General features: G+C 38.2%; 1 protein-coding gene across 1 annotated transcript in view; it reads left to right on the forward strand.

Moving 5' to 3' along the window:
• adcy1a (adenylate cyclase 1a) overlaps positions 1-16,923 on the forward strand; it is a 272,153-nt gene that overhangs the window by 146,790 nt on the left and 108,440 nt on the right. The window contains exon 5 of the mRNA XM_062028481.1: positions 2,624-2,751. Within this exon, the coding sequence (XP_061884465.1) occupies positions 2,624-2,751 (128 nt within the window). The remainder of the gene's footprint in view (positions 1-2,623; positions 2,752-16,923) is intronic.

Raw genomic sequence — 16,923 nt, forward strand, 5'->3', positions numbered from 1 at the left:
GTCCAATTTGTTATATATTCTAACAAAGTGCAGATTGGATTTTAACCTATTTAAAACATGTCATCAAAATTCTAAAATTAATCTTAATCAGGAAAAATTACTAATGATGTTCCATAAATAATTTTTTTAATTTTTTCAAAAAGATTCGGATTAGCTAGAATTTCTCTTCTTTTTTTCGGTTGAATTTTGAATTTTAAAGAGTCGAAATTGAAGATAAACAATGTTTCAAAATTTAATTGTCATTTTTTTCGTGTTTGCTCCTCTTTTAAACCGTTCAATTAAGTGTAAATATCATTAATTATTAATAATAACATAGAGTTAAAGGTAAATTGAGCAAATTGGCTATTTCTGGCAATTTATTTAAGTGTGTATCAAACTGGTAGCCCTTCGCATTAATCAGTACCCAAGAAGTAGCTCTTGGTTTCAAAAAGGTTGGTGACCCCTGTTCTAGACACTCACAGCACTTTACAGTGAGAACTGAAAACCCATCATTCATTCATGTCACAGTCCTGGGGTTGACTGACGGAAACATGGCTGCCAATTTGCTCCTACGGCCTCCCCAACCACCTACAGACATTCATTCACATTCATACACCAGACTGGGCGAAAGGTGGGTGAAGTGTTTTGCCCAAGGACACAAAGGTTGAACTTGGATGGCAGAAGCTGGATTCGAACCAGGAACCCTCAAGTTGTTAGACGGCTGCTCTACCATCTGAGCCATGCCGTCCCACACTGCTTAGCATTTATTGACCTGCATTATATTTTTGACACACAAAATACACTATTATTATGTATTATTTTATATGTATTTTTTTTATTGCAGTTTGCAGTTTTTAATGTTTGATTTTTATAATCATTAAAAGAGGTTTACACAAAAGCTTAGAGCAGTGGTCTCCAAACTACGCCCTGCCAGCGTCCAAAATCCGGTCCGCAGGAAGTCCCAAGTTAAAAAATAAATACAAATATTTAAATAAATGTTTTTAGTATTTTTTCAAATCTGACCTTTCTAATTTATTTTGTAGTACATATATATATATATATATATATATATATATATATATATATATATATATATATATATATATATATATATATATATATATATATATATATATATATATATATATATATATATATATATATATATGGGGACGGCGTGGCGCGGTTGGGAGTGGCAGCAACCTGAGGGTTCCTGTATCAATCCCCACCTTCTACCATCCTAGTCACGTCCGTTGTGTCCTTGAGCAAGACACTTTACCCTTGCTCCTGATGGGTCCTGGTTAGCGCCTTGCATGTGCTTTGAGTATCTTGACGGTCGAAAAGCGCTATACAAGTATAACCCATTTATCTTATATATATATATATATATATATATATATATATATATATATATATATATATATATATATATATATATATATATATATATATATATATATATTAGGGCTGTGAATCTTTGGGTGTTCCACGATTCGATTCAATATCGATTCTTGGGGTCACGATCCGATTCAAAATCGATTTTTTTTTTCAATTCAACACGATTCTCGATTCAAAAACGATTTTTTCCCGATTCAAAAGGATTCTCTATTCATTCAATACATAGGATTTCAGCAGGATCTACCCCAGTCTGCTGACATGCAAGCAGAGTAGTAGATTTTTGTAAAAAGCTTTTATAATTGTAAAGGACAATGTTTTATCAACTGATTGCAATAATGTAAATTTGTTTTAACTATTAAATGAACCAAAAATATGACTTATTTTATCTTTGTGAAAATATTGGACACCGTGTGTTGTCAAGCTTATGAGATGCGATGCAAGTGTAAGCCACTGTGACACTATAGTTCTTTTTTTTTATTTTTTATAAATGTCTAATGATAATGTCAATGAGGGATTTTTAATCACTGCTATGTTGAAATTGTAACTAATATTGATACTGTTGTTGATAATATTCATTTTTGTTTCACTACTTGGTTTGTTTTGTGTCGTGTTTGTGTCTCCTCTCAATTGCTCTGTTTATTGCAGTTCTGAGTGTTGCTGGGTCGGGTTTGGTTTTAGAATTGGATTCAATTGTTATGAGATTGCTTTGTATTGTTTTGTTGGATTGATTAATTAAAAAATAAATAAAATACTTTTTTTTTTTTTTTTTAATTAAATAAAAAAAATATAAATCGATTTTTTAAAAAAGAGAATCGATTCTGAATCGCACAACATGAGAATCATGATTCGAATTCTAATCGATTTTTTCCCACACCCCTAATATATATATATATATATATATATATATATATATATATATATATATATATATATATATATATATATATATATATATACAGCCCGGCCAAATTGTTTTAACCCAATGCGGCCCCCGAGTCAAAAAGTGTGGGGACCCTTGGCTTAGAGATTTTATGTGTTGCATTTATTGCCCTTACTGTACCGAAAATGATCCCAATCGTGACTTTAAAACCGAGATATCTACTGAACTGTGATTATAGCGTGCAGTTCAACCCAATGCAATATATGATAATGTTCAGCAATATTTTCATCTGACGTTTTAACTTTTGCCCTCACATGTATTTTTTTTTATTCATGTAGTCAATGTGACATACCTCTCTGTGTTTAGGAGAACCACTGCAGGCGAATAAAGATCCTGGGGGACTGTTATTACTGTGTATCAGGATTGACCCAACCAAAGGCAGACCATGCCCACTGCTGTGTCGAGATGGGCCTGGACATGATTGACACCATAGCGTGAGTCACACAAAGACATGCATGGACACCAGTGTTCCTTCTACACAAACACACGCGCGGAGATAAAAATGTACATTTGAAATGTATAATTTGCAAAAATAACAATTATTTGACCAATACAATAGCAATAATTTGCTTTTCAACATATTTTGAAAACGTTCAATACATTTGATTTAAACATTTAACCTATACATTTGAATATATTATCATCTATAAGCTAAGATTTCCAGAGATGATTTTATAATTTTACTTAGTTTGGGTCGAATAGGAACCTCTTTTTGACATTTGACAGCCGAACATGACAGGCTACCGTGCAATAGTAGATCATTTTCCCTGAAAACAATAGTTAGAAAATGTATACATTCGTAATTTTCCTATTCCCTTTAGGGATTAACCATACGAGGTTGTGAAGTTCTCAATAGATAAAGTCACGCTCACGATTAATTTTTTCATAGAATCCGATCTCGATTAATATAAATTTTTTTTTTTTTTAATTAAAGTTGGATTGTCCCGTGCAGGATTATAGCAAGTAGCACGTCCCCACAGTTTACTACTGCAGTATCTTGTAACAGACATGTATGCCTTGATTGATTAGGGTAATATATACTCACAGCTAACGACTGTCATTTTGTTCATATATATAATTGTGCTTACAGTACAGGTAACCCACGCTCCGTTCCGTACCTCGGTTTAGGACCACGGTTTTGTTTCTTTTTCGGTACATTTTTTTCCTCTCAAAGTTCTTTTGTTATTTTGCCTGTCATCAAAAAGTGCCTTCTGCAGTAAACAAAGTATCAGTGGGGTACTGAATACTACAAGACTTTTACTTCAAGTTAACATTTACTAAACAATACTTTCAAATGGTAAATTATTATTTGTATTATTTTATTAGTGCTTTGGCAAACGGCAAGCGGTGATCCAGATTGTGGAATTTTTTAAAACTCAAATACTGTAGCATACATTGAATAAAATTACATTAAAGAGCAGTTAGATTTTTGGGTTACAGTAAAATAATGTGTATTAACACATAAAACAAGTTGAATGATTATTTAAGGAACAAAATAGTTTTTTTTAATCCAAAAACTCAAAAATTATTTGAACACAAAGTGTCTGTGTTATATCAGAGGAGTTGAATCTTTCCAGACACATAAACAAAACGTCTGATTGAAATATATTCAGATATAGTGGCCTATTGGTTAGAGTGTCCGCCCTGAGATCGGTAGGTTGGAGTTCAAATCCCAGCCGAGTCATACCAAAGACTATAAAAATGGGACCCATAACCTCCCTGCTTGGCACTCAGCAACAAAGGGTTGGAGTTGGGGGTTAAATCACCAAAATGAATCCCGGGCGCGGCGCCGCTGCTGCCCACTGCTCCCCAAGGGGATGGGACAAATGCAGAGGACAAATTTCACCACATCTAGTGTGTGTGTGACAATCATTGGTACTTTAATATAAAAAGGCCTTTTTCTGATTGGGTGTGTTTATTCTCCCATTCGGGACAAAGACTCCTGTGAGTGCCTGCAAGTCCTCATTCAGGGCACGATTTCTGGTGCACTCCACCAGATAGTGAAACTAAAGCCTGTCACTAAAGCCGCTGGTCCTTCTAAATCAGGGGTGTCAAAGTCAATTATAATTATAATTATAAAGAATTATATTTATAATAATGAGTTATCTATGGCCCCCGGGATAATATTTGATTAGTATTAGAACCGGCCCACAGGCCACAGCCGCCTGCTGCTGTTTTGCACGCACCATTAATCCATCAGTTTTGGCACTAGGAATTTTCAAAATGGGGGTACCAGGTGTCAGGTTCAAACACTGATGACATCTATTAAACAGACAAGAAGCAAGGAATTAAACAGAGACATAATTCAATTTAGCTCATTAAAGAGAAACGTCTGGGCTGTACTCTTTGCACAGTCTTCCACCACGCTCTGGCAAAATGGTTGCACGCCTCCTCTTTTATTTGGACTTTCCCTGATTACATTGCAACAGCTGTTTTTAAAGGAAGGGTGGTCGTAAACAGCCGTCGCCCTTGGTTACAAAACAGTTCAAAGAAAAGGTGCCTGGAGGGGGGTCAGGTCCTGCTTCCTCTCCGCTTTGTAGATCTCGGGTCAAGACAAAATCTTCCTGTGGATTACAATAGATCAAAGAAACCGACACCTTTATATCGCTTCCCATCCTACACATTGGAGTTTTACAAGCCTTTTGATTGGTAAGATCAAAGACAGCTTTTGTCTGCTCGTCGGGAACTCATTGAAACACAAAGTTTTGTGATAACTTAGATACAATTATTCTGACACCAGGCACCCCATCAAGTCATAAAAATCGAGTCTCACAGTACATTTTTGGGGTCCCACTTTTTTTGGAACCGTTTTGAAAATATATGATAAATGTATGCATTATCCTGTTATATCTCATTGTGTTTTGAAAAAAGGTTGTCATAAACCTTACTTAATTCATTAAAAAAAAATTATACAAAAGATACAATTGTTTAATGTATATGTAACATTTTTCAGTTATAAACATTCATTCACTTTCTTCTTTCCTTCATGGATCTAAACTTTACCGCTGCCGGTATTTTTTTATATATTTTTATTGTAATATTTTCAGAATGTGTTTGTTCTATTTTTGGCCAAAGTAAGACAACGAAAACAATCTGAAGTTGTCTTTATTTTTTAGTTTTAATGCCATGATTTTAATAGTCCGGCCTGCGTGTGCACGCATTTCCTACATGGGGCCCCTGAGCTAAAATGAGTTTGACACCCTTGTTCTAAATGGTGTTTTAACTTCTATGCTATTGTTGATTGTAAGACTGGAGACAAACACCAGTTTACAAACTACAGACCTGTTTCTCTACTTCCACAGTTTTCTAAAATTATTGAAAAGTTGTTTAACAAAAAATTGGACAAATTCATTAATAAAAATTAAACACTCAAAAACAATCTGTACAGCCCTTACCTTTGGGCTGGTACCGAGGGCGACTGTGTTGACCAGTTTGACGCGTGTAAATGATAGAATGTCCAGTACTGTAGAACTGTGTTTGGATATGACAATCCGTTTATTCCAGCTATCTAAATTAAATCAAATGTAGCTTAAATAACAAAGTATGCTGACCTGAATGGCACATTATCACAGCATTGTCACGGCACGATACAACACGATACCACATGACACGTCACGACACAAACACGAACACGGTCGAAAACTGTTTGTCCTCCAATCGCCGTGCCCATGCTCACACCTGAACCCAATTTAAAGAGGCTACCATAGTAACCGCACCATAGCAACAGTCACCTCCCTGTCAACCCTTCCTGGTTCCTAACAGGAAGTGGGCGGAGCAATCTGCCGAAAAGGAAATTAAACATGCTGAACCCAACAATCAATTAGAGAAAATAAAAATAAAAACAATATAAACAAATAAGGAATTTTGCCTCCAACACAATCAATACGGATACAGAGCCAACATGTCAACGTCAATGGCATGAATTAATAAAGGAAGAGATTACCGATGCAATAGATTCAAAAAATGTGCTGCTGCAGTGTTTATGGATTTAACAAATGCATTTGACACAATCAATCACAATATCTTAATAAACAAATTAGAAAAGTATGGAATCAGAGGGTTGGTCTTAAACTGGGTAAGAAGCTACTTAACCAACAGGAAGCAATACGTGAAGATAGGCAAACACACTTCTACAGAGCTGAATAAATCTTGTGGCGTACCACAGAGATCAATACTAGGACCAGAATTGTTCAATCTTTAAGCAAACGACATTTGTAAAGTTACAAAGGACTTAAAGTTAGTATTATTTGCAGATGACACAACTGCGTTTTGTTCAGGGCGAGGACACACAGAAGCTAATACAAATAATAACAGGTGAAATGATAACAAGATGGTTTGACAAAAACAGACTATCTTTGAATCTCAGTAAAACTAAAATAATGCTATTCGGTAACAGTAGAAGAGAAAGTCAAACACAAATACAAATAGACGGAGTAGCTATTGAAAGGGTAAAAGAAAACACATGTTTGGGTGTAATAATAGATGAGAAAATGAACTGGAAATTTTATGTGAAAAATATACAACAAAGTAGCAAGAAACACGTTAATAATGAATAAAGCAAAACATGTTCTAGACCAAAAATCACTTCATATTCTCTACTGCTAACCAGTGTTAGCATATCTGAGTTATTGTGCAGAAATAAGGGGAAACAACTACAAATGTGCGCTTCATTCACTAACGGTGTTACAAAAAGATCAATTAGAATTAGAGATGTCCGATATTGGCTTTTTTGCCGATATCCGAAACTCTTAATTACCGATACCGATATCAACCGATACCGATATATACAGTCGTGGAATTAACACATTTTTATGCCTAATTTTGTTGTGATGCCCCGCTGGATGCATTAAACAATGTAACAAGGTTTTCCAAAATAAATCAACTCAAGTTTTGGAAAAAAAATGCCAACATGGCACTGCCATATTTATTATTGAAGTCACAAAGTGCATTATTTTTTTTAACATGCCTCAAAACAGCAGCTTGGAATTTTGGACATGCTCTCCCTGAGAGAGCATTAGGAGGTTGAGGTGGGCGGGGTTGAGGTGGGGGGGGGGTAGCGAGGTTGTATATTGTAGCGTCCCGGAAGAGTTAGTGCTGCAAGGGGTTCTGGGTATTTGTTCTGTTGTGTTTATGTTGTGTTACGGTGCGGATGTTCTCCCGAAATGTGTTTGTCATTCTTGTTTGGGTGTGGGTTCACAGTGTGGCGCATATTTGCAACAGTGTTAAAGTTGTTTATACGGCCCACCCTCAGTGTAACCTGTATGGCTGTTGACCAAGTGTGCCTTGCATTCACTTGTATGTGTGTCAAAAGCCGAAGATATTATGTGACTAGGCCGGCACGCAAAGGCAGTGCCTTTAAGGTTTATTGGCGCTCTGTACTTCTCCCTACGTCCGTGTATACCAGGGGTCCCCAAACTTTTTGACTCGGGGGCCGCATTGGGTTAAAAACATTTGGTTAAAAACATTTGGTTCGGGGGCCTGGCTGTATACATATATATATATATATATATATATATATATATATATATATATATATATATATATATATATATATATATATATAGATATATATATATGTATGTGTATGTATGTGTATATATTAGAGATGCGCAGATAGGCAATTATTTCATCCGCAACCGCATCACAAAAGTCGTTATCCACCCGCCATCCACCCAAACCAACATTTTATCAAAACCACACCCGCCCGCCACCCGCCCGTTGTTATATATCTAATATAGACAATGCAAGGCATTAGTGAGGTTAGAAAGCTTTTGCCTGTTAAAGAAAGGATAAATGGGTTAATAAATGGGTTCAATGGGTTATACTTGTATAGCGCTTTTCTACCTTCAAGGTACTCAAAGCGCTTTGACAGTATTTCCACATTCACCCATTCACACACACATTCACACACTGATGGCGGGGAGCTGCCATGCAAGGCGCTAACCAGCAGCCATCAGGAGCAAGGGTGAAGTGTCTTGCCCAAGGACACAACGGACATGACTAGGATGGTAGAAGGTGGGGATTGAAACCCCAGTAACCAGCAACCCCCCGATTGCTGGCACAGCCACTCTACCAACTTCGCCACGCCGGAGACTGATCCAATGCAGCAGAGACATTCAATGCGTGCTAACGCATTAATATCTCTAAGAGATATTAATGCGTGATAATATTAATTATGGGCAGCACGGTGGAAGAGGGGTTAGTGCGTCTGCCTCACAATACGAAGGTCCTGAGTAGTCCTGGGTTCAATCCCTGGCTCGGGATCTTTCTGTGTGGAGTTTGCATGTCCTCCCTGTGACTGCGTGGGTTCCCTCCGGGTACTCCGGCTTCCTCCCACCTCCAAAGACATGCACCTGGGGATAGGTTGATTGGCAACACTAAATTGGCCCTAGTGTGTGAATGTTGTCTGTGTTGGCCCTGGCGACTTGTCCAGGGTGTACCCCGCCTTCCGCCCGGATGCAGCTGAGATAGGTTCCAGCGCCCCCCGCTACCCCGAAGGGAATAAGCGGTAGAAATGGATGGATGGAATATAATTTATCATTATTATAATATTATTGTCATTTCCATTAAGAAAGTGTTGACTATTGTTGCCAATGCCCTCAGATCAGGAGTGCGTTCCTCACACTTGGTGTGCGCAGTTGCAGCAAGCAGAACGATGCTTTTAAGAAGTTAAAAAAATGTTTTAGAAAGACTAGGCCTATATTTTCGTTAGGTAAAAAAAAAATTCTGAATTTATTTCAATGAATATTAACTTATTAACGTTATAATGCTCAAATAGGGACGAGGGCGGGGTGCACAGTGAAACAGTGAACAATTTTGCGACAAAGATTAACTTTTATTGATTGATCTGCAGCCATGACAGGCAGGAAAATAAAGATAAACACATAGCCTATGTTGTAGGCATAGGCTCATACGTTTTTAAGTTGAAATAAAAAAATAAATAAAAAATGTGCCCTGATAAGCCTTAGGCTGTCAATCACGCGCACAAACTTAAATTATACAATAACATATGTATGTCATCCCTATTTAAACAAAAATAAATTAAATAAATAATAATAATAAATTACCTGCAACTTATTGGCCAAGGCAAATAGCTGAAGGGTGGAAATCAAACCCATCAGACTGTGTTGTGTTGTGCTGCAGTGCCTGATGAATAATTGACTGTTTCAAAGAGTGCTGCTCGTTTTTCGTATGTGGGTAACAACATTTAAATATGTATATATATTTCCGAATTGGTTCAACCGCCACCCGCCCGAATCTACTTAAAATCATTTTTTTTCGTCATGTCACCCGCCCGACCCGCGGTTTATCCGCGGACTCCGCGGTTGTGTCCGCAAACCCCTCATCTCTAGTATACGTATATACATATATACATTGTCTTTATAATCTGTTTTGTCATTTAACATCAATTAACATTGATGTTCATCAACATTTAACATTGTCACGTTATCGATGGGAAAATTCATTTTTAGACAATATGATTTGCCTGAGCGGCTAGGAGACACCAAGAGTAACAAGCGGTAGAAAATGGATTAGAAAAGAAAGATTGAAAAAAAAAAAAAATAAATAAATAAAACAACTTTTTTTTAACTTGGGACTTCCTGTGGGCCGGATTTTGGATGATGGGGGGCCGGATCCGGCCCGCGGGCCGTAGTTTGAGGACCCCTGGTGTACACAGTGGCGTTTTAAAAAGTCATACATTTTTACTTTTTCAAACCGATACCGATAATTTTGAAACCGATACAGATAATTTCCGATATTACCTTTTAAAGCATTTATCGGCCGATAATATCGGCAGTCCGATATTATCGGACATCCCTAATTAGAATAATACATAATGTTGGATATAGAGAACATAAAAACCCTTTATTTATTGAATCAAAAATATTGAAATTCACCAAGTTGGTGCATTTGCAAACAGCTAAATCAAACTCAAATTAATCGTGATCAACGATCACGATCATATAATCGCCAAGCCTTATGCTCAGCTCAACTCACAATTTGGGCTCCTCAAAAAGTGCCGGGCTTTTTTCTACAAACATTTGTACTTTGAAATTGCTTTTGGAAATAAACATCTTGAGTACCGTGTTTTTCGGACCGTATGGTGCACCTCATTAAAAGGTGCACTGCTGATGAGCGGGTCTATTCAGGTTTGTTTTCATACAAAAGGTGCTCCTTTTTCATTATCCCATTTACTTTCCGTAAAACACCAGTTCCATTGGCAGCAAAACAGGCCCAGATCATAATACTACCACCACCATGCTTCACAGTAGGATGATGTTCCTGGGATTAAAGGCCTCACTTTTTCTCCGCTAAACATATTGCTGGGTATTGTGGCGAAACAGCTTTTTTTTGTTTCATCCGACCACAGAACTTTCCTCCAGAAGGTCTTATCTTTGTCCATGTGTTCAGCAGCAAACTTTAGATGAGCCTTAAAGGCCTACTGAAATGAATTTTTTTTATTTAAACAGGAATAGCAGATCCATTCTATGTGTCATACTTGATCATTTCGCAATATTGCCATATTTTTGCTGAAAGGATTTAGTAGAGAAAATCGACGATAAAGTTCGCAACTTTTGCTCGCTGATAAAAAAGCCTTGCCTGTACCGGAAGTAGCGTGATGTCACAGGAGGTAATATTCCTCACAATTTTCCTTTGTTTACAATGGAGCGAGAGAGATTCGGAACGACAAAGCGACGATTACCCCATTAATTTGAGCGAGGATGAAAGATTCGTGGATGAGGAACGTTAGAGTGAAGAACTAGAGGCAGTGCAGGACGTATCTTTTTTCGCTCTGACTGTAATTTAGGTACAAGCTGGCTCATTGGATTCCACACTCTCTCCTTTTTCTATTGTGGATCACGGATTTGTATTTTAAACCACATCGGATACTATATCCTCTTGAAAATGAGAGTCGAGCACGCAAAATGGACATTCACAGTGACTTTTATCTCCACGAAAATACATCGGTGACACACTTAGCTACTGAGCTAACGTGATAGCATCGTTCTCAAATGCAGATAGAAACAAAATACATACATTCCTGACTGGAAGGATAGACAGAAGATCAACAATACTATTAAACCATGTACATGTAACTACACGGTTAATAATTCTCAGCCTGGTAAAGCTTAACAATGCTGTTGCTAACGACGCTAAGGCTAACTTAGAGCTATGATAAAAACATTAGCGCTCCACCTACGCCAGCCAGCCCTCATCTGCTCATCAACAGCCGTGCTCACCTGCGTTCCAACGACCGACGGCGCGACGAAGGAATTCATCCGTGGGTTTGGCAGCTACCATCGGCTAGGCGTCTGCTATCAGGGTAAGTAGTCCTTGTTGTGTTGCTACCGCCAGCCGCTAATACACCGATCCCACCTACAACGTTCTTCTTTGTAGCCTCCATTGTTCATTAAACAAATTGCAAAAGATTCACCAACACAGATGTCCAGAATACTGTGGAATTATGAAATGAAAACAGAGCTTTTTCTATGGGCTCCGAATACTTCCCTTGCCCTCGTGACTATACACGCATACGTCAGCATAATAAAACGTTTTTAACCGGAAGTGTGGCGGGAAATTTAAAATTGCACTTTATAAGTTAACCCGGCCGTATTGGCATGTGTTGCAATGTTAAGATTTCATCATTGATATATAAACTATCAGACTGCGTGGTCGGTAGTAGTGGCTTTCAGTAGGCCTTTAAGGTTTCGCTTCTGGAGCAAGGGATTCCTTCTTGCATGGTAGCCTCTCAGTCCATGGCGATGCAAAACTGTGGACACTGACACCTGTGTTCCAGCAGCTTCCAATTCATTGTAGACAGGGGCGTCACTAGCTTTTAAGGACAGGGGGGGCTTAGCCCCCAGTAGATGCACAGGATGCGAGCGAACGTAACGCACGAGCACAAAACTTCACAAACGGCTAACAAAGACTTAGAAATGATTAATTGTTATTATTATTATTTCAGTGGGTTTATTTTCAATCTGTGTTCAGTACAACAACAAACATGGGTTTGCACAGTGACATTTTGTTTACAGCATCAACAAGAAACAATTACTTGCATGATCCTTCAAGATACACTGAAACACAATGAAAGTCATGGCATTAGCCTCTTTGTTATTAATTCACAACATAGAGGCTAATGCCACGACTTTCGCTCACAAAACAATAATTGTTTGTTCCCAAATATTTTGAAGTTGCACAGATTACATTTTGGGCACATATGTGATTAAAATGGTTGTAAATTCCCTCTGTCTTCCTTTTTCTCTCTTTCTATCCCCTCCTGCTCCGGCCCGGCTGCACCAAATGATAATATAAATACATTTAATAAAGTCAAAATACAAGTAAGGCAACAAGAGAAGTATCCTACACTTCTCTTTTGTAAAGTAAATCTGAACAGCCGATATGGGCATCTACATCTGCTATATGATTTGCCCGAGAAGCTGGGCAGGACATTATAAAAAAAAAATGGTTGTAAATTCAAGCCCTTGAAATATTACTTAATTACTTGAATTAAAGTACCAATACAAAACTCTTTGGCATTACTTTGAGTGGACAACCTCAAAAATCACCATCCCTACTGACAAACATGGGGGAGAAATGTGCTTTGGGGCTTTTTCTCAGCTATCTTTGTTTGTCTACAGAAAGACTTCACCACATTACTGTAAAGTGCTGATTAACACGATTATATACCATAGAATCTTGGAGGAAAACCTCCTGGCCTCAGCCACAGTATATAAATGACCCTGCCGACCTGTATAACCAACATATTACAAAACCCAAAACCAGTGAAGTTGGCACATTGTGTGTAAACAATGTGAATAAAATCAGAAATCAATGATTTGCAAATCCTTTTCAACCTATATTAAATTGAATAGACTGCAGAGACAAGATACTTAATGTTCGAACTGAAAAACTTTTTTTTTTTTTGCAAATAATCATTAACTTAGAATTTAATGGCAGCAACACATTGCAAAAAAGTTGGCACTGGGGCATTTTTACCACTGCGTTACATGGCCTTTCCTTTTAACAACACTCAGTAAACGTTTGGGAACTGAGGAGACCAACTTTTGAAGCTTTTCAGGTGGAATTATTTCCCATTCTTGCTTGATGTACAGCTTAAGTTGTTCAACAGTCTGTTGTCGTATTTTACGCTTCATAATGCATCGCACATTTTCAATGGGAGACAAGTTTGGACTACAGGCAGGCCAGTCTAGTACCCGCATTGTTTTACTACGAAGCCACACTGTTGTAACACGTGGCTTGGCATTGTCTTGCTGAAATCAGCAGGGGCGTCCATGAAAAAGACGTTGCTCGGATTGCAACATATGTTGCTCCAAAACCTGTATGTACCTTTCAGCATTAATGGTGCCTTCACAAATGTGTAAGTTACTCATGCCTTTGGTACTAGTACACCCCCATACAATCACAGATACTGGCTTTTGAACTTTGCGCCTATAACAGTCTAGAGAGTTATTTTCCTCTTTGATCCGGAGGACACAACGTCCATAGTTTCCAAAAACAATTTGAAATGTGGACTCGTCAGACCACAGAACACTTTTCCACTTTCCATCAGTCCATCTTAGATGAGCTCAGGCCCAGCGAAGCCGGCCGCGTTTCTGGGTGTTGTTGATAAATGGCTTTCACTTTGCATAGTGGAGTTTTAACTTGCACTTACAGATGTAGCGACAAACTGCAGTTACTGACAGTGGTTTTCTGAAGTGTTCCTGAGCCCATGTGGTGATAACCTTTACACACTGATGTTGCTTTTTGATGCAGTACCGCCTGAGGGATCGAAGTTCACGGGCATTCAATGTTGGTTTTCGTCCCTGCCGCTTACATGCAGTGATTTCTCCAGATTTTCTGAACCTTCTGATGATATTACGGACCGTAGATGGTGAAATCTCTATATTCCTTGCAATAGCTCGTTGAGAAATGTTGTTCTTGCACTGTTCGACAATTTGCTCACGCATTTGTTGACAAAGTGGTGACCCTCGCCCCATCCTTGTTTGTGAATGACCGAGCATTTCATGGAAGCTTATTTTATACCCAATCATGGGACCCACCTGTTCCCAGTTAGCCCGTTCACCTGTGGGATGTTCCAAATAAGTGTTTGATGAGCATTTCTCAACTTTCTCAGTCTTTTTTGCCACTTGTGCCAGCTTTTTTGAAACATGTTGCAGGCATCAAATTCCAAATGAGCTTATATTTGCAAAAAATAACAAACTTTACCAGTTCGAACATTAAATATCTTGTCTCTACAGTCTATTCAATTGAATACAGGTTGAAAAGGTTTCGCAAATCATTGTATTCTGTTTTTATTTACGATTTACACAACGTGCCAACTTCACTGGTTTTGGGTTTTGTATGTGACCTCTATGCTTTCCAGCAAGGGATTCTCCACCAGGTTTGAAGTCATGTTCCTTAAAGATGAAATACGTATTTCACCTAATAAAATACAAATTAATCAACCATCTTTTTGTGTGTGTTATTCTCTGCATTTTGTGTTGATATTCCATCTCTGTTAGAATAACGCTACCAAAAGTTATAGACCGTTTGTCTTTGTAAGGGAATACACTTACAAAATGAATTGTTTATTCCATTGTATATATTTGCACTTATATGACTGTTAGCGGAGACTACAACCCATTCATTGTATTTCTATCAAATTTGAACTTGATCAAATCAGCGATTTGCTTGAAAAGGATTGTATCGGACTGCCGATATTATCGGCCGATAAATGCTTTAAAATGTAATATCGAAAATGATCGGTATCGGTTTCAAAAAGTAAAATTTATGACTTCTTAAAACGCCGCTGTACGGAGTGGTACACGGACGTAGGGAGAAGTACAGAGCGCCAATAAACCTTAAAGGCACTGCATTTGCGTGCCGGCCCAATCACATAATATCTACGGCTTTTCACATACACAAGTGAATGCAAACGCATACTTGGTCAACAGCCATACAGGTCACACTGAGGGTGGCCGTATAAACAACTTTAACACTGTTACAAATATACGCCACACTGTGAACCCACACCAAACAAGAATGACATTTCGGGAGAACATCCGCACCGTAACACAACATAAACACAACAGAACAAATACCCAGACCCCCTTGCAGCACTAACTTTTCCGGGACGCTACAATATACACCCCCCGCTACACAACCCCCGCCCACCTCAACCTCCTCATGCTCTCTCTGTCACACCGCGGTGAGGGATGTCTTGTCTTGGTTTTTTCCGTCTTGTGAATTGCATGTTTTACTTTGAAAAGTAACTCCTCTGGTGTCAGATCACTTGCCCTTCCTTTTGTGTCATCAGTCTTACGTCATCCCTGACCCCTGATTGTTTCCACCTGTTTCCCATTACCCTCATGTGTCTTATAAGCCCACGCCTCCCTTTGTTCTGTGCCAGATTGTCTCGTTTATTCGTTCCTCTCTAATCTCCATGTCCATGCCTTGCCTCGTCTCGTGTTTATATACCTTGAGCCTGAATTCCTTCGTTGCTATTTTGAGTTTTCATTTTCTCCTCCTCAGCAGAGTGATTTTTTGTTATTTAGTTTTTTCAGTCCAAGTGGTGAGTTATCAGTTTTTCTTACAATTCTTTCTTCCCTCAAATTTTTGAGTGACATTTTTTGTTAACCTTTATTAGATTAGAGAAGTTTAGAATTTTTCATAGCCATTGTTTCTTCCTCCTGTTGGAGCATTTTGTGTTAATACGTTTTATAGCAAGGACGGCGCCAATTATAGTTTGTCTTTGTTTTTGTGTTTTCCTCCTTTCGGAGGGATTTTCGGTTGTTCCTTTTTTTTGGAACCTTTTTTCGCCGGATAGTTTTGTTATTATAGATATTGTATTACCCTGACTCTGGAGGTGAAAGGAATAAAAGCCTGTCGAAGTATTCCCTACTCTGCATCTGAGTCCTATCATTTTGACCAAGCCTGACACTCTCAGGGAGAGCATGTCCCAAATTCCAAGCTGCTGTTTTGAGGCATGTTAAAAAAAAATAATGCACTTTGTGACTTCAATAATAAATATGGCAGTGCCATGTTGGCATTTTTTTCCATAACTTGAGTTGATTTATTTTGGAAAACCTTGTTACATTGTTTAATGCATCCAGCGGGACATCACAACAAAATTAGGCATAATAATGTGTTAATTCCACGACTGTATATATCGGAATCGGTAATTAAGAGTTGGACAATATCGGAATATCGGATATCGGCAAAAAAGCCATTATCGGACATCTATAGGAGCAATACCAAATGCAAATATTCTTGAAGGCAGTGGCGGGCCGTGCGTTTCCCACCTAGGCCTTCAGTGGTGTCCGACGTCAACGATTACCTCTCAAAATACCATCATTGATGTCACCACATGACCATTGCTGGAGAAATACTATACAGAAACACGTTTACTGGTCATTGAAACACATCAACAGTGTACAAAACAGGTTATTTTCTCTGGCGCTAGGGTTGCAAAGGGGTGGAGAGTTTCTGGTAAATTTCCAGAAATTTATCACGGGAAGTTAAACTCGGGAAGTTTGGAAATATTGACCATTTTTTGATTATTCAAAGTTGGACACCGTCCATGGGAATTAATGGGGAATTAC

This window comes from Entelurus aequoreus, linkage group LG19, assembly GCF_033978785.1.
Source record: "Entelurus aequoreus isolate RoL-2023_Sb linkage group LG19, RoL_Eaeq_v1.1, whole genome shotgun sequence".
Classification (NCBI taxonomy): domain Eukaryota; kingdom Metazoa; phylum Chordata; class Actinopteri; order Syngnathiformes; family Syngnathidae; genus Entelurus; species Entelurus aequoreus.